The 24891-nt window shown below is 39.1% G+C and overlaps 2 protein-coding genes across 7 annotated transcripts in view; one reads left to right on the top strand and one right to left on the bottom strand.

Annotated features, from left to right (window-relative positions):
• Positions 1 to 1367, bottom strand: part of LOC136866541 (nuclear pore complex protein Nup58) — a 166127-nt gene extending 164760 nt beyond the window's left edge. For 4 of the 5 annotated variants that reach the window (XM_067143606.2, XM_067143608.2, XM_067143609.2 and 1 more), the window contains exon 1: positions 1179 to 1367. The gene's annotated coding sequence lies outside the window, so the exon portion shown is untranslated. Of the gene's footprint in view, positions 1 to 964; positions 1118 to 1178 lie in introns of those variants that run through there. The other variant, XM_067143607.2, reaches the window with a different exon arrangement.
• Positions 1368 to 1432: 65 nt separating this feature from the next.
• Positions 1433 to 24891, top strand: part of Ankle2 (ankyrin repeat and LEM domain-containing protein 2) — an 86856-nt gene continuing 63397 nt past the window's right edge. For both annotated transcript variants that reach the window (XR_010859561.2, XM_067143605.2), the window contains exons 1-2: positions 1433 to 2097; positions 2223 to 2581. Coding sequence is in view for 1 of the 2 variants with exons in the window: in XM_067143605.2 (XP_066999706.2) it covers positions 1848 to 2097; positions 2223 to 2581 (609 nt within the window). In the remaining variant the exon portion in view is untranslated. The remainder of the gene's footprint in view (positions 2098 to 2222; positions 2582 to 24891) is intronic.

Raw genomic sequence — 24891 nt, 5'->3', positions numbered from 1 at the left:
TTAACCTTTCTGTTTATCTTTATAATATACTGACTTCCTTTTTGTTTTTGTTTTTTTACAAAACTGAAAAATGTAAGCCATTCAAGAGAGACCAGTAAGATGAGTTGAGAGCGGAGCTAGTGGCTGCCCTAACTTCTCCTTTGGGCTACCTATGGCTCGGGCTGGGAGTATCGCCGCACACTGGTAGCCCTTATGGCAATAGATGCCACATATTGCCTGGGTGGAGGTTTGTCACAGCATGTGACGCCTCTGTCATTATTTTTTTTTTTTCTACTTGCTTTACGTCGCATCGACACAGATAGGTCTTATGGCGACGATGGGAGAGGAAAGGCTAGGAGTGGGAAGGAAGCGGCCGTGGCCTTAATTAAGGTACAGCCCCAGCATTTGCCTGGTGTGAAAATGGGAAACCACGGAAAACCAATTTCAGGGCTGCCGATAGTGGGGTTCGAACCTACTATCTCCCGAATACTGGACGTACTTAAGCGACTCCAGCTATCGAGCTCGGTCTGTCATTACTAGGCCAATTACCTCAACCAACTGAACTTTGCTGAACAAAATTAATTTGAACTCATAAACCAGCCACTATAATAACAGAGGCTTTCTTGATCTACGAACAAGTCTTTATTGCCCTCTACACATTTCCTCAATTGTGGATTGAATTCTAAGTTCATTGTCATTAGCGTGATTAAGCGTGACTCTCCTAGGGAGATTTTCTATCATTTACAGCATACAATTCCGGAAGCAGTGTTAAGTTTAACACACAGCATTATTATTTAAACACTGCATTCTGTCGAGCCGCTAACCTCTCAATCCACCGGTCAGAAGGAACTTCAAATACACCAATGATAAAAGAATAGCATTAGAGTAGTATTAATATGATTATATATTAATTCATACCGACCAGATGATGATGATTGATGATCGTCTAGCATTTCTCCTTACCCTTAACGCAATAACGACTTACCGTCTACTATCTCCCATCCGACGGCAATCTTCTGTGATTCTCATCGTTACAGCAGAGGTAATTTAGGTTTACGTGACTTCATTTTCAACCCAAACCATAAATGGACACAATTTTACAAATTTCAAACCGTATTAAACTTAATTACTTCAACAATTTATCAAGTTCATAGGCACACTGGTTTATACATAACCTAAACGAAAGTCAAAAAACTTACTCAATGATGATTCCTCTTCCCATTGCCGATATACTTAACTGTGTGAAAACGAGAAGGAATGTAATAAGGTATATTATTAAAACCTTCATGTGAAAATTTTGCGTTAGTCTACCATTACTTAAATAGGCGCTTATTCAAATTCACACAATCAAATGAAATTCCGCGTTAAGCAATTCAATGTGCTTTCAGAAAATTGCTGAAAGTCTCACCAAAGAGTAGTAAAGTAAATACACGTAAAAGTGAAATGTCAAATAAATCTTTTTACAGTATATCAACGGCAAAACATGACAATCTAAAGAAGCATGAAAAAGATTTTATTTACAAACAGAAAAGAATAATGAACTCAATAAATCAAAAATATCACAAGTACGCTTCCTTTCGTTTCAACGTAAACGTGACATCCACGCGCATCCACGTTATAACTTATCAATGGTTTTAAAATGTTGGCATGTGTGAAGTTATGGGTAGTTTATGTCAGAATCTCAATTCGACTTCGTGAAGATACATGACGACTTTTTACGAGTCGAAAAACAGAATATAGTGAAGGAAACACTCACCTCAAGGGCTGAACCTTAAACTTTCATATTATTTCTGATTTCAAAGATATTGGTTGTTTGTGCTAACTTCTTTTGTTAACTGAACGTCAGTAACAGAGGTTATGTTTTGTTTATGAAGATGTCTGAGCCCGCTTTAGACAACTGTGTTTCAAAACACGATTTTGCCACTGTGAATGAGAATTCGTCCAAGGCAACAGGCGGTTGTCAGGGATTTGTTAGTGAAAACACACGCACATTGGATCAAAGCCAAAAAATGGGACCTCTAGCAACAAAAATAGTAGACGAAGCTAAACTCGATCAAGAAATTATATATTATTATGGAATTCATATTCCGGGCGAATCGCAAGTTAATGAACACAATGGTAAGTAAAGTGACAGAGCCAAATTAAGAGAACGAAACACAATTATAAGTACTTATTTTAAGTTTTATGTTACATGTTTTCATTATACTTGTCACTATATTTAATGTTTGTGATTTATTTTACAGATGAATTACATGTTTACCTGGATAAGGCAGAAGCATTAAAAGTTGTGAAGAAGCACAAGAAAGCAAGATTTAAGGTCTTCAGGTCCAAGCAAGAAGCAATAGAATTTGCTGTGCATGGCTGTGAATTTGAAGCTGCCATGTCATCAACACCTGAGCAGTCAGAAAATGTAGATTCAATCCAGCTTAGTTCAGTTCCATTGATTGGTGAAAAACCGAGCTTATTCAAGGGACCTAAGGCACAAGAACTTGTACAGTTAAGGAAAGCTATTGAATTTGGAGATTTGCAAGCAGTGAAATCCATGGTATGGAATAATCCTCGTTACCTTGTTAGCAGCGGTGATACTCCTGCAATATTGCAAGTAAGGGTTCAACTTATTGTTCTTTATTTTGAAGACCTGTTGGTAGAGAGTAAATGCTAGCATACAGTAGTTGTATTGTTAATGTTAAATATCCATTGCATATTTTTATAATTTTTTATAAGAACAGACAGTATTCAGTCTTCAGTATAGGTGAAATACGGTTCCCAAAGCATAAATTACATTATAGCTAGAGGTACATAACTGAAATCTTACCTCTTATTACTTGTGGGGGAGAGACATGTTTATTATGATTGCCGGGGACCCACCAACTTGCCCAAAGAAGTATGTTTACTTTTATAACCTGAAGTCAGTCGTGTCATCATTCATATTTGCTACGGATACCACCACTGCCATTGGGTGGATTTTCATGCAATATGACGTAATTCCCAGAAAACAAACTGAGCTAGATTTCAGTATTAATTCCTGCAGAAGAAAATATCCTAAACATTATGGGCCAATGGCTGACACAAACAGGAACTCGTTCTCTTTGAGAGGCTCTCTGCCAAACACCCCTGATGTATTAGACCAATGGGTTTTTGTCTCTAGTCATGACGTGCATTAATCTATAAAGAAAAGATGTATCATAACCATTGTTCCAGGTTTGTGCAGTTGGCAACTGCTTGTTGCAAGGAAGATAGCTGATGTACGAGTGCTTCAGGTTGAGCATCTAAATAAACTACAACAAAAGACAGTGAAGAATCTAAGAATTATCTACAAAAGACAATCATGCTCTGGCATGCCACGGCAATATGCATACACTGTAGGTGGAGCAACTAGCGTGAGGGACCTTTATTCGACCTATGCCCTTTCTCCTTGTAATGTGTGAAATCTACTTGAATTTGTGCTAGAACGGGAACAAGGTCAGAATGTGCCAGCAGTTCTATGATATCATACTTCTAGAATGTTTACGGTATTAAGTTATGATTAAATTAGGTGAGTAGTGGAGGCGTGATGATAACTTTGGGAAAAGGAGGAAAACCTAATCATAGTAATGCAGGGTTAGCAGACTGAATTAACTGATTTGTTTGAAGGTTCAATGAAGGGAAAAGGATTAACTTATGTCTCCTTTGCAGTGGCCAGATTGTTGATCAGTTAAAAACACTATATAGTCACTGCTTTCTGTATTTCAAGGGTGATTGTATTTATTTTAATTGGTTACTAAAAAGTGAATTTATCAAGTTCCAATTTTATACACTTCACCAGAGAATACCTAGCTGTAGTTGAATAGCTTATGGATATGTGATTGCCGTTGGGACAGCTGTATCTCTCCTACACAATTAAATTGAGTAGTTGTCTATCTGTAGGCTATGTACTATACTTGCCTTCACGAATCTCAGTGGTTTGTTGCTCAGAGAGATGGGGGGGGGGGGGGGGGGGGGGGGGGGAGAGAGAGAGAGTGTGTGTGTGAGCTGTTAGCAGTGTTGTACAAACCAATGGACAGAGGGAGTATCAATTGTACCAGCTATACCAAATGAGTATGACTGGCTTTCAAAAAAATCCTACCTCACTCCTATGTAGGCTACCATGCACCATTTCCTCACCCACCAAGTTATGTGCAGAGTAGTGTAATCTTTCACTACCTCCTTATCTCTTTGAAATGTGGGTCATATTATTTTAACCCATATCTGCCCAAATTATTTTTCAGTGAAATACTGAGATATATTTTGCTAGGCCAAGTTGTTTGTGTTACGGAGATATCCGTGGATTAGAAAGAGGTGAAATAAGGTGCTGGGGTGAATGGGTCTAACTATTATCTGCGCACTTTTTAGTGATAGATTTTTGTACTCGTTGGAGAAGTAAGAAGGGTTCCGTTAATACTGCCAACTGAATGGAAATGAAATCTGAATTGAATCGATAATATGATCGATCGATATGAATTTTATAAACCTTTATTATTTTAAGCAAACAACTGTGTCACTCACACAATATATAATACTATATAACATTTCCCATTGCGAAACGTGTTCCTAGCATGAATTCTATAGTTTGGCTTTGCTGTGTAAACAACAACAGTACGAGTACTTAAAGTGTACGCCAGATGTCGCACAGCGATGATAAGCGATTCTTAGTTTGTGTTTCAAAGGTTGCCAATACGAATCTCGAAGATAACCGAAGTCGACCACTTCAGCACTAGGGTGTAAATCTATCACTAAAAAGTGCGCAGATAATACAATATCAAAAGTTTAATTAAAAGTTTAACTAAAGCTTATATTTCTTTTAGAATTTCCAAATTAACAAATGTCTTCACTGAGTGAACAACAAATTTATGGATTAAAACAGAGAACCTCAGAATAGGGCATTTGACAGTTGTGGGCTTCAAGCTCTCGATTTACAAGTTCTGAACTACAAACTTAAGTTTACAAAATTTACAATTCAAAATGAGGAATAATTTAGTCAAGGACAGAAATCCCCCAATTCAAGAGCACTTGCTCCAAAAATTACAATCTCTAGCCTTCCAGAGGCACCCCTCACTATTGCCAAAACTTATGAAAGAGCTTACATGCTCTCAATTTCTTACAGCCTACCGAAGGCAACATTACATCAAAATCTTACCCTCCCTGGCCTCACGAGGCGCGATTTACAAATGGAAATAGTTTTACACTGTGGTATCTGGTATCCAACCTACTGGGCCTTTACGGAAAAAGAACAGGTTAAATAAATGGCCCGAACACCAACTGAATGGAGGTGTACACTTGCGCTCCTAGATAATGAAATATTAAAACCCTAACAGGGCTCTGGGCCCAACGAAACAGGGACTAATCCCAAGCTACTGAGGTAACTCGTATGGAAATAAATTTAAAATATTAATATACATACATACATACATACATACATACATACATACATTATCATTATAGACTGTTATGCCTTTCAGCGTTCAGTCTGCAAGCCTCTGAGAATTTACTAAACGTCTCCACAATCCTCGATTTGCAACTAGTGTTGTGGCCTCATTTAGTTCTATACCCCTTATCTTTAAATCGTTAGAAACCTAGTCTAACCATCGTCATCTTGGTCTCCCTCTACTCCTCTTACCCTCCATAACAGAGTCCATTATTCTCCTAGGTAACCTATCCTCCTCCATTCGCCTCACATGACCCCACCACCGAAGCCGGTTTCTGCGTACAGCTTCATCCATCGAGTTCATTCCTAAATTAGCCTTTATCTCCTCATTCCGAGTACCATCCTGCCATTGTTCCCACCTGTTTGTACCAGCAATCATTCTTGCTACTTTCATGTCTGTTACTTCTAACTTATGAATAAGATATCCCGAGTCCACCCAGCTTTCGCTCCCATAAAGCAAAGTTGGTCTGAAAACAGACCGATGTAAAGATAGTTTCGTCTGGGAGCTGACTTCCTTCTTACAGAATACTGCTGATCGCAACTGCGAGCTCACTGCATTAGCTTTACTACACCTTGATTCAATCTCACTTACTATATTACCATCCTGGGAGAACACACAACCTAAATACTTGAAATTATCGACCTGTTCTAGGTTTGTATCACCAATCTGACATTCAATTTTGTTGAATTTCTTACCTACTGACATCAATTTAGTCTTTGAGAGGCTAATTTTCATACCATACTCATTGCACCTATTTTCAAGTTCCAAGATATTAGACTGCAGGCTTTCGGCACAGTCTGCCATTAAGACCAAGTCGTCAGCATAGGCCAAACTGCTTACTACATTTCCACGTAACTGAATCCCTCCCTGCCATTTTATACCTTTCAGCAGATGATCCATGTAAACTACGAACAGCAAAGGTGAGAGATTACAGCCTTGTCTAACTCCTGTAAGTACCCTGAACCAAGAACTCATTCTACCATCAATTCTCACTGAAGCCCAATTGTCAACATAAATGCCTTTGATTGATTTTAATAATCTACCTTTAATTCCATAGTCCCCCAGTATGGTGAAAATCTTTTCCCTCGGTACCCAGTCATATGCTTTCTCTAGATCTACGAAACATAAACACAACTGCCTATTCCTCTCGTAGCATTTTTCAATTACCTGGCGCATACTGAAAATCTGATTCTGACAGCCTCTCTGTGGTCTGAAACCACACTGGTTTTCATCCAACTTCCTCTCAACGACTGATCGCACCCTCCCTTCCAAGATGCCAGTGAATACTTTGCCTGGTATACTAATCAATGAGATACCTCGATAGTTGTTGCAATCCTTCCTGTTCCCTTGCTTATAAATAGGTGCAATTACTGCTTTTGTCCAATCTGAAGGTACCTTACCAACACTCCACGCTAATTTTACTAATCTATGAAGCCATTTCATCCCTGCCTTCCCACTATACTTCACCATTTCAGGTCTAATTTCATCTATTCCTGCTGCCTTATGACAATGGAGTTTATTTACTATCCTTTCCACTTCCTCAAGCATAATTTCACCAACATCATTTTCCTCCTCCCCATGAGCTTGGCTGTTTGCAACACCACCATGATGATTTCCTTTTACATTGAGAAGATGTTCAAAATATTCCCTCCACCTCTCCAGTGATTCCCTGGGATCTATTATGAGTTCACCTGAATTACTCCAAACACTGTTCATTTCCTTTTTCCTTCCCTTCCTAAGATTCTTTATTACTGTCCAGAAAGGTTTCCCTGCAGCTTGACCTAGCCTTTCCAGGTTATTACCAAAATCTTCCCACGACTTCTTTTTGGATTCCACAACTATTTGTTTTGCTCTGTTTCTTTCATCTACGTACAAATCCCTGTCTGCCTCGGCCCTTGTTTGGAGCCATTTCTGATAAGCCTTCTTTTTACGTTTACAGGCTGCTCTCACTTCATCATTCCACCAAGATGTTCGCCTTTTCCCATCTTTACACACAGTTGTTCCTAGGCATTTCCTTGCTGTTTCTACTTCAGCATCCCTGTATGCCACCCATTCACTTTCTATATCTTGAACCTGCTTACTGTCTACTGTTCGAAACTTCTCACTAATCATATCCATGTACTTCTGTCTAATTTCCTTGTCCTGGAGATTTTCTACCCTTATTCGTTTGCAGACAGATTTCACTTTCTCTACCCTAGGCCTAGAGATACTTAGTTCACTACAGATCAGATAGTGGTCTGTATCATCGAAAAATCCCCGAAAAACTCTTACATTCCTAACAGACTTCCTGAATTCAAAGTCTGTTAAGATATAGTCTATTATGGATCTGGTACCCCTAGCCTCCCATGTGTAGCGGTGAATAGCCTTATGCTTGAAGAATGTATTCGTAACAGCTAAACCCATACTAGCACAGAAGTCCAGCAAACGCTTCCCATTCCCTTTTAGCTTCCATATCTTCCCCACATTTACCAATCACCCATTCGTATCCTTCAGTTCTATTCCCAACTCTCGCATTGAAATCACCCATTAGCACTATTCTATCCTTGCTGTTGACCCTGACCATGATGTCACTCAATGCTTCATAAAACTTGTCAACTTCATCCTCATCTGCACCCTCACATGGTGAATACACGGACACAATTCTTGTCCTAATTCCTCCCACTGACAAATCTACCCACATCATTCGCTCATTTACGTGCCTAACAGAAACTATGTTGCGTGCAATGGTATTCCTGATAAAGAGCCCTACCCCAGACTCTGCCCTTCCCTTTCTAACACCAGTCAAGTACACTTTATAATCTCCTATCTCTTCCTCATTATCTCCCCTTACCCGAATATCACTTACTCCTAGCACATCCAGATGCATCCTCTTTGCTGACTCAGCCAGTTCTACCTTCTTTCTTCCATAAGCCCCATTAATATTGATAGCTCCCCATCGAATTCCATTTCGTTCGCCAAGTTGTTTCCAAGGAGTCCCTCGCCTATCAAATGGGAGTGGGACTCCATTACTCCCATAGGTCCGAGGCTTGCTTAAAGTGTCCTGAGCTCGGTAAATTCATGAAGCAGGATGCTGCCCTACTTGCACATAGTCCAAGTGAGGATCTCTCCTCTAACGGGTTATGGACCACCGGTGAATTGTATAGCCCTAGCCGCCTGAGCACAAGGAGGGCCACGACTCAGAATTTGTCCGAGATGCCCACTCCCATTCCATAGCAACTGGTATCCCGACTCTCAGGACCACTTACTAGGCCACACAGCCGTTGCCCATGGTTCACGAACTAGGACGTGACTACAGTAACCCACAAACATGAACCATTAATATTAATATATATTAATATATTTAATATATTCCTCCCCTGGGAACCATGGGACTTCGCCGCAGTGGGGAGGCTTGCGTGTCCCAATGAAGCAGATAGCCGAGTCACAGGTGCAACCATATCGGATGGGTATCTGTTGAGAGACCAGACTAAGGAATGGTTCATCGAAAGGCGGGTAGCAGCCGATCATCAGGAAGATGGATACTGACATTCTGCGAGTCGGAGCGTGGAATGTTAGAAGTTTGAATCGTTGTGGTCGGTTAGAGAATCTGAAAAGGGAGATGGATAGACTAAAGTTAGATGTAGTTGGTATAAGTGAAGTACGTTGGCGGGAAGAACAGGATTTTTGGTCAGGTGACTACCGAATTATCAACACAAAATCAAACAGAGGTAATGTAGGAGTTGGTTTAATAATGAATAAAATAGGGCTACTATGACCAGCATAGTGAAAGAATTATTGTCGTCAAGATAGACACCAAACCAATTTCCACCACAATAGTGCAGGTCTATATGCCTACTAGTTCAGCGGATGATGAGGAAATCGAAAGAATATATGAAGAGATAGAAGATTTAATACAATATGTAAAAGGTGACGAGAATCTAATTGTGATGGGAGACTGGAATGCTGTGGTAGGCCAAGGAAGAGAAGGTAAAACAGTAGGAGAATTTGGATTGGGACAAAGGAACGAAAGAGGAAGTCGGGTGGTTGAATTCTGCACCGATCATAATTTAGTCCTTGCCAATACTTGGTTCAAACACCACAAACGACGGCTGTATACATGGACGAGACCTGGAGACTCTGAAAGGTATCAAATAGACTTCATTATGATTAGACAGAGATTCAGAAACCATGTGTTGGATTGCAAAACTCCCAGGAGCAGACGTGGACTGACCACAACTTGTTGGTCATGAAATGCCATCTGAAGTTGAAGAAATTGAAGAAAGGAAAGAATGCAAAGAGATGGGATCTAGACAAATTGAAAGAAAAGAGTGTGAGGGATTGTTTCAAGGAACATGTTGCACAAGGGCTAAATGAAAAGGACCGAGCTCGATAGCTGCAGTCGCTTAAGTGCGGCCAGTATCCAGTATTCGGGAGATAGTAGGTTCGAACCCCACTGTCGGCAGCCCTGAAAATGGTTTTCCGTGGTTTCCCATTTTCACACCAGGCAAATGCTGGGGCTGTACCTTAATGAAGGCCACGGCCGCTTCCTTCCCACTCCTAGCCCTTTCCTGTCCCATCGTCGCCGTAAGACCTATCTGTATTACATGTAATAAATATCATTTTTGGTCCGTATTGATGATATTTGATTGAAATGATAACATTAAGTTATTTATTATACCACCTAATCAATACAAAATCGTCTTGGATGATTTGCATAAATTTGTTAACTAATAGTGGTACATGTTTCGCCTTCCATGAAGGCATCATCAGCCATAGTCTTAACCTTAAATTAAAAATAAGCATCTAAATAACATGTAATAATGAAATGAATTTTAAAATCTTGAAGAGATTTGAAGTGAAATAACATTAAAAATAACAATGATGGTTTAAAAAATACAATGTGATGAGATATAATAGTGGAAGTATTAACAAAATTAACATTAGAAGGCTGCTAAAATAAGTACAATGGATAAAACAACAGATTGTTATACAAGTAGTAAGATTGCATAAAAATAAAGTTGATAGTCTTGCGGTTATAATTAGATGATGGCGAAAAATCGTATATAATCAAAGTAAAGAAGAGAGAATAAAAGTCAAAGTTAGTCGAGAGATCCGAAGTTAATCATGATCTTGAAGATAAAACACGAAAGTCAGAGGCATATGGTGAAGTTGTAGAACACGTTGAGGATATGAAGTTGTAGAATAGAAGTTGAAGAACAGTTTCAAATAGGTTCTCAATGGACCATCTCAAAATTTGAAGTAATGCTCAAATGTTGTAAATTGTGAGTTTGTAGATATTCTAGTTGAAAAAGCATATAATAGTGGAATCTGTAAAAGGAAGCAAGAAACGTAGAGTTAATTGTGTGAAAAGATATTTGAAAATATTGAAGAAGAATCGTGTGCACTTACCATTTGACGGTGACAAAGATAGCTTGTAACGTTATGAGTTAGAAGTATTTGCAACTGTTCTTCAAGTTCTATTCTACAACTTCATATCCTCAACGTGTTATACAACTTCACCATATGCCTCTGACATTCGTCTTTTATCTTCGAGATCATGATTAATTTCGGATCTCTTGACTAACTTTGACTTTTATTCTCTCTTCTTTACTTTGATTATATACGATTTTTCGCCATCGTCTAATTATAACCGCCAGACTATCAACTTTATTTTTATGCAATCTTACTACTTGTTGTATAACAATCTGTTGTTTTATCCATTGTACTTATTTTAGCAGCCTTCTAATGTTAAATTTGTTAATACTTCCACTATTATATTTCATCACATTGTATTTTTTAAACCATCATTGTTATTTTTAATGTTATTTTACTTCAAATCTCTTCAAGATTTTAAAATTCATTTCATTATTACATGTTATTTAGACGCTTATTTTTATTTTAAGGTTAAGACTATGGCTGATGATGCCTTCAGGAAAGGCGAAACATGTACCACTATTAGTTACGATAACAAATTTATGTAAATCATCCAAGACGATTTTGTATTGATTAGGTGGTATAATAAATAACTTAATGTTATCATTTCAATCAAGACCTATCTGTGTCGGTGCAACGTAAAACAACTAACAAAAAAAATAAAAAATTAAAAGGCTGAAGGAAACACAATAGGGGAAGAGTGGATAGTCGTGAGAAATGTTAGGAAGGAAGAAAAGATCAACTAAGAACAAGTGGATAGCTCAGGAGATACTAGGCCTGATTGATGAACAACGAAAATACAAGAATGCTAGAAATGAAGAGGACAGAAAAAAATACAGGCGATTAAAGAATCAAGTGGATAGAAAGTGAAAGGTAGCTAAGGAAGAATGGCTGAAGGAGAAGTGCAAGGATGTCGAAGGTTGTATGGTCCTGGGAAAGATAGATGCTGCATACAGGAAAATCAAGGAAACCTTTGGAGAAAGGAAATCTAGGTGTGTGAATATTAAGAGCTCAGATGGAAAGCCACTTCTAGGGAAGGAAGACAAAGCAGAAAGATGGCAGGAGCATATCCAACAGTTGTATCAAGGTAAAGATGTAGATAATTTGGTTCTTGAACATGAAGAGGGTGTTGATGCTGATGAAATGGGAGACCCAATTTTGAGGTCAGAGTTTGACAGAGCTGTGAGTGACCTAAATAGAAACAAGACACCTGGAATTGATGACATTCCCTCTGAATTACTGACTGCCTTAGGAGAAACCAGCATGGCAAAGTTATTCCAGGAGAAGTCCCATCCGATTTTCGGCAGAATGTTGTTATACCTATTCCCAAGAAAGCCGGTGCTGACAGGTGTGAAAACTACTGCACCATTCGTTTAGTATCTCATGCCTGCAAAATTTTAACACGTATTATTTACAGAAGAATGGAAAAACAAGTTGAAGCTGAGTTGGGAGAAGATCAATTTGGCTTCAGAAGAAATGTAGGAACACGTGAAGCAATCCTGACTTTACGTCTGATCTTAGAGGATCGAATTAAGGAGGACAAGCCGACGTACATGGCATTTGTAGATCTAGAAAAGGCATTCGATAATGTTGATTGGACCAAGCTATTTAAGATTCTGAAGATGATTGGGATCAGATACCGAGAAAGCAGAATTATCTACAATCTGTATAAAAATCAGTCTGCAGTGATAAGAATCGAGGACTTTGAAAAAGAAGCAGCTATCCAGAAAGGAGTGAGGCAAGGCTGCAGTTTGTCCCCCATCCTTTTCAGTGTTTACATAGAACAGGCTATAATGGATATCAAAGAGAAATTTGGAAAGGGAATCACAGTCCAAGGAGAGGAAATCAAAACCTTGAGATTTGCCGATGATATTGTTATTTTATCTGAGACTGCAGAAGATCTCGAGAAGTTGCTGAATGGTATGGACGAAGTCTTGGGTAAGGAGTACAAGATGAAAATAAATAAGTCCAAAACAAAAGTAATGAAGTGCAGTCGAACGAAGGCAGGTGATGCAGGAAATATTAGATTAGGAAATGAAGTCTTAAAGGAAGTAAATTAATATTGTTACTTGGGTAGTAAATAACTAATAATGGCAGAAGTAAGGAGGACATAAAATGCAGACTAGCACAAGCAAGGAAGAGCTTTCTTAAGAAAAGAAATTTGCTCACTTCAAACATTGATATAGGAGTTAGAAAGATGTTTTTGAAGACTTTCGTGTGGAGCGTGGCATTGTATGGAAGTGAAACATGGACGATAACTAGCTCAGAAAGAAAGAGAATAGAAGCTTTTGAAATGTGGTGTTACAGAAGAATGCTGAAATTAAGATGGATAGATCGAATCACGAATGAAGAGATACTGAATCGAATTGGTGAGAGAAGATTGATTTGGCTAAATTTGACGAGAAGAAGAGATAGAATGATAGGACACATTTTAAGACACCCAGGACTTGTTCAGTTGGTTTTTGAAGGCAGTGTAGGTGGTAAGAATGGTAGGTAGGCCAGGGTATGAATATGACCAGCAGGTTAGAATAGATGTAGGATGTAATAGTTACGTAGAAATGAAAAGTTTAGCACAGGATAGGGTGGCATAGAGGGCTGCATCAAACTAGTCTATGGACTGATGACACAGACAACAACATATTACAGTGAAAAAACAGTTACAAAATCGTAGTCACCTCAAACCAAGATGAAGGGGAGCTCGAGAGGGTCTATCCCCAATTTACAGTTAAAGTCTTCTTGAAGTTTTGCATTAGCCGAAAGAAAATTTACATTTTAGAAAGGTTTTGTTACACAGTTAAAAATTCAGACTTTCCCCTCGGCTAAGTCTGCGGAGGTAGCTACAGAAAAGAGAATTTAAGTGGCCATTACCTGGCTGATGTACTGCCTGCCTTAACACACACACTCAGAAAGACGACGATCAAGAGACAAGGAAACTTGAAAAGCCACAACTTATATTCCCTCAGGGAACGTTCGAGTGGATTCTGGGGTAATCCGGACACACCCTCTCATTTTTATTGGCTGAACCCAAAAGTTACACTCAAAATCGAACAAGAAGCCTGTGATAGGCTGAAAATTAATTACTGAACATTTTCATTGGCCAGATTCAAAACTGGCGGATTGAAACAGAAGTGTTGCAAACCTCAAATGACATTAAAAAAACAAATGAAAGTTGAGAAAACCTATAAACACAAAATTTCCTTCAGTAACAACTTCCTTTACCTTGCACCAGAGTGTATGACCATAGTGTTTTGGTAGTGACATCTGTGGAAAAATGTCCAAACTTCTTGATGTACAGCAAAAACAAAACCAAGAGAAATCCATGTTTAGGATACTTCACAATAATGCAATTACTGAATTTTTCAGTAGTGACATCTTCTGATTAAAGTCTCAACTTTTTGTAGTAGCAATTTCACATTTTGGTCGATAGAGGAGTTCATTAAGGCGCTTATTTTGAATGTACGGAATTGAAGTGTACCTCCCGGTACAGTTTGTAATCTAAATGAATGGGTTATGATGGTTTGCTGACTTATGTCAACAGTAAGTGTAGATGAGTAGGGTAAAGGAGATGTCAATGAAAGTACATTTCTGTGCATTTTAAGCTCATATGAGTAGAATTCCAGTCTGTTTTAGCATGAGTGGAATGCCTCAAAGCAAAGGACATGGCAGCCAACATCACTCTGTTTGCACTGTTTTGTGGCCACTTTACCACATTGCATGCACTGCACTTGTTTTTCCCTAGTTTCGTGGTAGTAGGATTCCCCATTGAAATCCACTTCTGGCTATACGTGTCAGAATACTTTCGTACTTAGTCTTCTTATGTTAGGACGCGGAGCGGCACAAAATCATATATGTGCCTAACGATATATGTACTATGTGCAGCTGAGCAGGTCTAGATTTTCCTCTTTGCCCAGCATTGTTCATGGGGAATGCAATTAGAGACCAGTACAATTTTTTGTTTTTGATGCTGCTGTGGTACCAAGCCACATTATGGTGTGTATTGTATAAAATTATACAAGCTGGCTGAATTACAATTATGTACTCCTCTTCTGCATTACTCCATCTTCTGGCATGTCCTAGAAGTGCTACCCCAGATGCAGTTGAGGTTACCACAACTACATTATTATCGTTGTAGCGTACGAGCATGATACCTTGGTTACGTTCTGTTAGTTAGTGGTAGCTACCACGTTCTCTTTTTTACGGAGACATCTCACTGGAGCATTCTCCACCTGATTCTGGCATACGGTACCTCTACTTAAATGGCCTTTCTCTTGGACCTTTTCCAACAACCGAAAAGATGTAAAATAATTATTGAAGAACAATTTGAGCTGAGTACCTTCTGGTAGTTCTGAAATTAGGTCCGTAAAAACTGAACCACCTACTTCTAATTCTGGTATCATGTTTCCAGTAGCTGCTCCTTGGGAAGGTTCTCCTTGAACTAGATACCCAAGATGGGTCAGTAGATCCCAGACTTTATACCCAAAACATATTGGTTTGCCATGAATGTGTTGCTTGGCACCTCGGGTGAGTAAAATCTGTGCTTGACTTGTTCACAAAGTCACTCTTTTTCCACATGTTTTGATTTTGCTTTCACGTGATTAGATGTGCTTGGCCCAGCCTGCTCATTGGTTGTTTTTTTTTTTGTTTCTTACATGTGGATTGTCTGTCATCGGAGGAAATTGAAGTCGTACACGGTAATGGACTAGCTGCTTCTTCACTAACATGACTTGCTTCAATTTCACTCGATACACCGTCTGCCACACGGATTGTACCATTTTCAGTTAGTTTTGTACACACTAGTTCAGAACCAGTTTGAAGCTGATTGCAAGAGAGACTGTTTATAATCCCCACGTAACTCATCGCCATCGCTATGCCTCTCACTATGAAAAGCATTTTCAGGTGGTGCTATGAATATATTAGCATTTAGGATGTCTTTTGATTCCTCCAGGATGCTAATGATCTGCTTGACAGTCAATCTCAGAAGAATAAATGAATTTTCTATATCACTACTGAGGTAATCCCGTTTGCGCCCATTGTCGACATGTTGGACAGACTGGGAGAAGTTTCAACACAAGATATTCAGAACATATTAATGCCGAGAGCGTACTGACCTGGTGTGTGTTATCTGGTAAGGGTCCCAGCTCAGGGTTACGGGTGAAGGCCTCAACGACATGTATGGCGGAGAAGATGGACTTCAGTACGCTATAGATGGCGGAAGTGGCAGCCCAATACTCGGGATTAATAAAGTATGATACTGAGTAACAACCGGTATAAGTGGTTCACCTCTTCCAAGTGCCAGCGGCCTCTTCGAGGGCGGATGAGCAGAAAGAGGGCAGGACACCCTGATGTCCTTGGAGTAAGAAATTACTTCTTAAGGTGGATGAACCTAATTGTAGGTCAACGGATGTGGAAGGCAACGGGAAACCACATTAAAGATCCTTGTACTATCTCAAGAATAGAAAGCATGATGATGTCTTTGAACGTAAAATATTCCAGAATAGCTCCCTTTTCGGATCTCCGGAGGGGGATACAGGAGAAGGCAAAGAGCAAATCCTACAAAGTAGCTAGGCCTACATGAAACATGACATCCTTGAAAAAGTGTGGTAAGCTGGAGAATGTGAAGAATGAAATGAAGCAACTAGGAATGGATGTTTTGGGAATGAGTGAGGTAAGATAGCCAGATAGCGGAGATCTGTGAAGCAGAGATTTCAGAGTTTTGTACTCTGGCTGTTCAGACGGAAAAGGTGGTTTTGGATTTATACTGACAAAGCAATTAGGGCAGTGAGTGTCAGGTATTTGGGGATGTTATGAAAGAATACTGCTCATAAAATTAAAGGCAGAACCTAGAGATACAGTTCTAATTCAGGTGTACATGCCCACCTCTACATACACAGATGGTGAAGAGGAAGTGTACGAATAACTGGAAGAAGTATTACTAAAGGCCCAGGATGAGGAAAATCTCATTATCCTCGGAGATATGAAAGCAGTTGTTGGAGAAGATATGAAAGCAGTTGTTGGAGAAGGCAGAGAAGATGATACGGTGGGCAATTATGGTTTTGGTTCCAGAAACAAAAGGGGAGAAAAATTCATTGAATTTTGCCGAAGTCACTCTCTTGTAATTACAAATACTCTCTTTGAACATTTAAAGATAAAAATTTCATTGTTCCGTATTGAAATTATTGATGTTAAAAATTAAATAACTGGAAATGAGGTTCAACCTATTCAATACTCAAAAGAAAGAAACGTAGCAATCACATTTCTATTTGAATGGGACCGGTTTCGACCTTAGTCTAGGTCATCATCAGCCATAAAAAACATGTAAAATGTTTATGAATGTTGGAGGTCAGTTTTACACTCTGTTAGGCACAAAGACAATTGTTTTTTCAAGTCAACTGTTTACCAAGAACTTAACTGGAGTACGGGTGCTCATTCGGTTGTACTAATTGGCGTCGTATATTTTTATATACGTACTTGGCTTCCCGCAGCCGTGACAGGTTCTGGACCTTCGAAACGTTCTCCACTCTACTTTGGTGTTTGGCCGCAGCGCGTGACCTTGAGTGTGCCGCGCTGGTCACCGGGAGCTGGCGGCTTTCTACTACAGATCTGTTCGTCTGCGAATTCAAGCCTTTTTGATCTTCGCATGTTGATTGGTAGTGTTGTGACTTTGTGCAGGACAGAATGTGGTGTCATGTCTTTGTGCCTAACAGAGTGTAAAACTGACCTCCAACATTCATAAACATTTTACATGTTTTTTATGGCTGATGATGACCTAGACTAAGGTCGAAACCGGTCCCATTTAAATAGAAATGTGATTGCTACGTTTCTTTCTTTTGAGTATTGAATAGGTTGAACCTCCTTTCCAGTTATTTAATTTTTAACATCTCTTTGAACAGCCAAAAAGGAGAAGATATACATGAACAATGCCTGGAAATGGTAGTAGATATCAAATAGACTATTTAATAGTTAAAGAACTGTGTCGACATCAAGTAAAAGCTATCCTGGGGCTGATATTGACTCCGATCATAACCCCATGGTAATGACAGGCCAACTGAAACTTAAGAAAAGAAGAATAGAAAGACACCCCCCAAAATGGAATTTGAGTAAATTAAAGAAAGACAGCGAGGCTATCAAAATGTTCAAAGAAGAAACTAATAACAAAATTAATACTGAAGTACTGGCTGGAAGTAGTGCTCAAAAAAATTGGAAGAAATCAAGAAACAAATAATTGATGCAGCAAAAGATTGTTTTGGAAAAGAAGAGAGGAAAATCTATAAGCCATGGGTTACACCCCACATTTTGGAACTAATGAACGCACACCAGATGGCCAAAAGGAAAGGAAATCATGAAGAATACACAAAAATAAGAAATAAAATCCATCGAGGAACTAAAACAAAGCAAAGGAAGAATGGATCGAAGCACAATGTAAACAGATAGATGAAAATAAAACCAAAGGTAATACCAAAAAAGCTTTTTCAGAAGTCCGGAGGTGGTTCCAAAGAAAGATAAAGCCCTTGAGTACAATAAAAGGAAGCAATGGAGATGTGATAATAGAGCAGGATAAGGTAGCCATAATCTGGAAAGAATATGTAGAAGGCCTGTATGAAGGATAAATAGATGATGTAATAGAAAATGAAAGTGAGATAGAACAAGATGATCTGGGACCATGTGTACTTAGAGAGGAATTTGATAAAGCTTTGAATGAGCTAAAACAAAGGAAAACTCCTGGAGTAGACTCAATTCCAGGTGAAATACTACAAGCTCTAGGGGATAAGGCAAAAACTTCTTTATATCAACTAGTAAATGATATTTATACTAGCAGAGAAATACCAGAAGATTTTGAGAAAACTGTACTGAACATACATATATACATACGTTATCATTATGGACTGTTATGCCTTTCAGCGTTCAGTCTGCAAACCTCTGTGAATTTACTAAACGTCGCCACAATCCTCACTTTGCAACTAGTGCTGTGGCCTCATTTAGTTCTATACCTCGTATCTTTAAATTGTTAAAAACTGAGTCTAACCATCGTCGTCTTGGTCTACCTCTATTTCTCTTACCCTCCATAAGAGTCCATTATTCTCCTAGGTAACCTATCCTCCTCCATTCGCCTCACATGATCCCACCACCGAAGCCGGTTTATGCGTACAGCTTCATCCATCGAGTTCATTCCTAAATTATTCAAGGTTATAAATTTCATTGTTGGTTCCGCATTGAATTAAGATTAGGGTACATATAATTTACAAAGTTTATTCCACCTACTCAATACTGTACAATAATTGCAATGTCTATAAATATATTACAAAATATTATCAAGGGACTAGTTTCGACCCTATATGGGTCATCATCAGCCTAACTAAGATACACTTATGGATTTGCCAAAGTCCTAAGTCAGAATTACATTGTGGAAATAAAATTTAAAAGAATGAACTGTGTATGTGATGTGATAATGTACATATAAAATGGTGGATTGATGAACTGTTATAGATAAAATAATGTTATACTGATGAGTGACAATAAATTTTTTAGGATTTACTTCAATTACAATCGAACTGTAAAAATAGTTATCATACAACTTTTACAATGATGATTAAAATAGGCACATGTTAGTGAATACTCTAAAATTGCACTTTAAAAACGTAATGTGCCGGTTGAATGCAAAGTCCAGATGCTTGTATTGAGTTCTGAAATTCCGAGTGCATCTTCAGGTGGAGAATTGAAAGTTGAACATTGGCACAGAGGGTGTCTGTCTTGCTTGAGATCCAAGAGAATTCCCTTAGTTGCACTCTACCGGTAAGGTTGTTCGCATTGCGCACAAGGTTCTATTGTTTCCAACTTGGATTGGAAATTTACCTCTCACTACAGTAAGAAACCATTATATTATAAGAATGTCGCATGGTTATATTTATACATTTAATTTCTGTATCAGAAATACTGGATCTCAAGCAAGACAGACACCCTCTGCACCAATGTTCAACTTTCAATTCTCCACCTGAAGATGCACTAAGAATTTTAGAACTCAATAGAAGCATTTGGACTTTGCATTCAACCGGCATATTATGTTTTTAAAGTGCAATTTTAGAGTATTCACTTCTTCTTCTTAAGATGTCGTCTCCAAATGGAGGTAGACGATCCACACAGCCAGCTCCAATCGTGACGTTGCAGCCATGCCATGCGGATTTATTGGATCTTTAATGCAGTGGTTTCCCATTGCCTTCTGCATCCTAATGCTGTTGACCAAACTAGTTCCTCCACCTTTGGGAACAATTTCTTGTCCCCAGGACAATAGAGTGCCCTTACCCATACCCGCTCATCCACTCTCAGAGAGACTGTTGGCACTTGGTATAGGGATCTCCTTATACCGGGAGATAATCGGTCCCTTCATTCATTAGCCTCTTGCATATAAAATATTATTTTTATATGCAGTTGTTGCCCCATCTCTACAGCGAGGAAGTGAATGTCAGGATTTCACAGTTATTGAAACAAGGACCAGTCTGATTGTAATTGACATAAATCCTAAAAAAATTATTTGTCACTCATCAGTATAACATTATTTTATCTATAACAGTTCATCAATCTACCATTTTATATGAACATTATCGCATCACATACACAGTTCATTCTTTTAAATTTTATTTCCACAATGTAATTCTGACTTAGGACTTTGGCAAATTCATAAGTGTATCTTAGGCTGATGATGAACCATATAGGGTTGAAACTAGTCCCTTGATAATATTTTGTAATGTATTTATAGACATTGCAATTATTGTACAGTATTGAGTAAGTGGAATAAACTTTGTAAATTATGTCATTCCTAAATTAGCCTTTATATCCTCATTACGAGTACCATCCTGCCATTGTTCCCACCTATTAGTACTAGCAATCATACTTTCGTCTGTTACTTCTAACTTATGAATAAGATATCCTGAGTCCACCCACCTTTTGCTCCCGTAGAGCAAAGTTGGTCTGAAAACAGACCGTTGTAAAGATAGTTTCATCTGGGAGCTGACTTTCTTCTTACAGAATACTGTTGATCGCAACTGCGAGCTCACTGCATCAGTTTTACGACACCTTGATTCAATCTCACTTACTATATTACCATCCTGGAAGAACACACAACCTAAATACTTGAAATTATCGACCTGTTCTAGCTTTGTATCACCAATCTGACATTCAATTCTGTTGAATTTCTTACCTACTGACATCAATTTAGTCTTTGAGAGGCTAATTTTCATACCATACTCATTGCACCTTTTTTTCAAGTTCCATGATATTAGACTGCAGGCTTTCGGCACAATCTGCCATTAAGACCATGTCGTCAGCATAGGCCAGACTGCTTACTACATTTCCACGTAACTGAATCCCTCCCTGCCATTTTATACCTTTAGCAGATGATCCATGTAAACTATGAACAGGAAAGGTGAAAGATTACAACCTTGTCTAACCCCTATAAGTACCCTGAACCAAGAACTCATTCTACCACCAATTCTCATTGAAGCCCAATTGTCAACATAAATGCCTTGGATTGATTTTAATAATCTACCTTTAATTCCATAGTCCCCCAGTATGGCGAACATCTTTTCCCTCGGTACCCTGTCATATGCTTTCTCTAGATCTACGAAACATAAACACAACTGCCTATTCCTCTCGTAGCATTTTTCAATTACCTGGCGCATACTGAAAATCTGATCCTGACAGCCTCTCAGTGGTCTGAGACGACTGATCGCACCCTCCCTTCCAAGATGCCAGTAAATACTTTGCCTGGTATACTAATCAATGAGATACCTCGATAGTTGTTGCAATCCTTCCTGTTCCCTTGCTTATAGATAGGTGCAGTTACTGCTTTTGCCCAATCTGAAGGTACCTTACCAACACTCCATACTAATCTTACTACTCTATGAAGCTATTTCATCCCTGCCTTCCCACAATGCTTCACCATTTCATGTCTAATTTCATCTATTCTTGCTGCTTTATGACAATGGAGTTTATTTAACATCCTTTCCACTTCCTCAAGCGTAATTTCACCATCATTATTTTCCTTCTCCCCATGAGCTTGGCTGTTCGCAACACCACCAGGATGATTTCCTTTTACATTGAGAAGATGTTCAAAATATTCCCTCCACCTCTCCAGTGATTCCCTGGGATCTATTATGAGTTCACCTGAATTACTCAAAACACTGTTCATTTCCTTTTTCTCTCCCTTCCTAAGGTTCTTTATTACCGTCCAGAAAGGTTTCCCTGCTGCTTGACCTAGCCTTTCCAGGTTATTACCAAAATCTTCCCACGGCTTCTTTTTGGATTCAACAGCTATTTGTTTTTCTCTGCTTCTTACATCTATGTACAAATCCCTGTCTGCCTTGGCCCTTGTTTGGAGCCATTTCTGATAAGCCTTCTTTTACAAGCTGCTCTCACTTCATCATTCCACCAAGATGTTCGCCTTTTCCCATTTTTACACACAGTTGTTCTTTAGGCATTCCCTTGCTGTTTCTACTACAGTATCCCTGTATGCCACCCATTCACTTTCTATGTCCTGAACCTGCTTACTGTCTACTGTTCGAAACTTCTCACTAATCATATCCATGTACTTCTGTCTAATTTCCTCATCCTGGATCTTTTCTGCCATTATTCATTTTCAGACAGATTTCACTTTCTCTACCCCAGGCCTAAAGATGCTTAGTTCACTACAGGTCAGATAATGGTCTGTATCATCAAAATATACCCAGAAAACTCGTACATTCCTAACAGATTTCCTGAATTTGAAGTCGGTTAAGATATAGTCTATTATGGATCTGGTACTAGCACAGAAGTCGTGCAAACGCTTCCCATTCCCATTAGTTTCCATATCTTCCCCACATTTACCAATCACTCTTTCGTATCCTTCAGATCTATTCCCAACTCTTGCATTGAAATTGCCCATTAGCACTATTCTATCCTTGCTGTTGACCCTGACCACGATGTCGCTCAATGCTTCATAAAACTTGTCAACTTCATCCTCATCTGCACCCTCACATGGTGAATACATGGAGACAATTCTAGTCCTAATTCCCCCAACTGACAAATCTAACCACATCATTCGCTCATTTACGTGCCTAACAGAAACTATGTTGCGTGCAGTGGTATTCCTGATAAAGAGCCCTATCCCATACTCTGTCTTTCCCTTTCTAACACCCGTCAAGTACACTTTATAATCTCCTATATCTTCCTCATTATCTCCCCTTACCCGAATATCACTTACTCCTACCACATCCAGATGCATCCTTTTTTGCTGACTCAGCCATTCTGCTTTCTTTCTTCCATAAGCCCCATTAATATTGATAGCTCCCCATCGAATTCCATTTCGTTCGCCAAGTAGTTTCCAAGGAGTCCCTCGCCTGTCAAGTGGGAGTGGCCTCCGTTACTCCCATAGGTCTGAGGCTTGCCTAAAATGTTCTGAGCTTGGTAAATTCATTAAGTAGGATGCTACCCTACTTACACAAAGTCCAAGTGAGGATCCCACCTGTAACGGGTTATAGACCACCGGTGAATTGTATAGTCCTAGCCGCCTGAGCACAAGGAGGACCATGACTCAGAAAATGTCTGGGATGCCCATTCCCATTCCATAGCAACTGGTATCCCGACTCTCAGGACCACTTACTAGGCCACTCAGCCGTTGCCCATGGTTCACGAACTAGGATGTGACTACAGTAACCCACACCATGAACCATGAACTTTACTGAAACCTATTCCAAAAAGTAATCATGCAAAGAGATATCAGGATTATAGAACGTTAAGCCTGGTACCACATGCCTCCAAAATTATTACAAGAATTGTTTACCATCGCATAGAGAAAAGAATAGAAGAAAATCTCTCAGAAGATCATTTCGGATTTAGAAGAAACAGAGGAACAAGAGAAGCAATTCTGAGTCGTAGAACAATTATTGAACAAGCTCTAAGAATCAGTAAGAACATCCTAATTGCTTTCATTGATATAGAGAAAGCGTTTGATAATGTTAACTGGAATATTATGTTTAAAGCCCATCTATCAGCTGTAGAAAAACCAGAGAGCGCGTATAGGAAAGGAGCAGATCGACGCGAAAATAAGAAAAGGAGTAAGGCAAGGGTGTGGTCTGTCATCTCTATTGTTCAGTGTGTATTTAGAAGAAGCAATGAAAGAGTTTTCAGTCACCTCCACCCATGTGGAATAAAAATAAATGGCCAACTATACCAAACAATACATTTCGCTGATGATATTGCCCTCTTAGCTGAAACTGAGAAAGAGGTGGAGACCTCACTAAAGAAATTGAATAATCTACTAATACTAATTTTTTTTTTGCTTTACGTCGCACCGACACAGATAGGTCTTATGGCGACGATGGGACAGGGAAGGGCTAGGAGTGGGAAGGAAGCGGCCGTGGCCTTAATTAAGGTATAGCCCCAGCATTTGCCTGGTGTGAAAATGAGCAACCAAGGAAAACCATCTTCAGGGCTGCCGACAGTGGGGTTCAAACCTACTATCTCCCGAATGCTGGATACTGGCCGCACTTAAGCGACTGCAGCTATCGAGCTCGGTAATACTAAAATATAACATGAATGTTAACAAAACAAAAGCCAAGATAATGAAATGTACTCCGGATGATAAACAGAATGTTAATGTTTGGTTGGAAGGAGAAAAATTTACTCAAGTAAATCAGTTCAGTTATTTGGGAAGCATCATTACATCTGTTGGGAGGTGTGAAAAGGACGTCCGTTCTCGAATAACCCAGGCTAAAGAAGCTTTCAGTAAAAAAATGAGCCTTTGGCCTCCAAGGTAATATCCCTACCATTAAGAAAGCATTTCATTAAGAGCTTCATTTGGAGCGTTGCGACCTATGGCTCTGAAACTTGGACTCTATTAAAAGCTGATAAGAAAAGAATAGATGCATTTGATATGTGGTCCTGGCGTCGAATGTTACAAATACCCTGTACTCAGAGGCTAACAAATGAATAAGTTTTCAAGAGAGCTGAAGAAACCATCACTCTAGAGAAAATGATCGCGAAAAGATGATGTAGTTGGATAGGTCATTTACTCCGGCATTCATCA

Source organism: Anabrus simplex, chromosome 3 (assembly GCF_040414725.1).
Source record: "Anabrus simplex isolate iqAnaSimp1 chromosome 3, ASM4041472v1, whole genome shotgun sequence".
Lineage (NCBI taxonomy): Eukaryota > Metazoa > Arthropoda > Insecta > Orthoptera > Tettigoniidae > Anabrus > Anabrus simplex.
The sequence above is the reverse complement of the archived record's forward strand: the minus strand, read 5'-3'. Positions and strand labels throughout refer to the sequence as shown.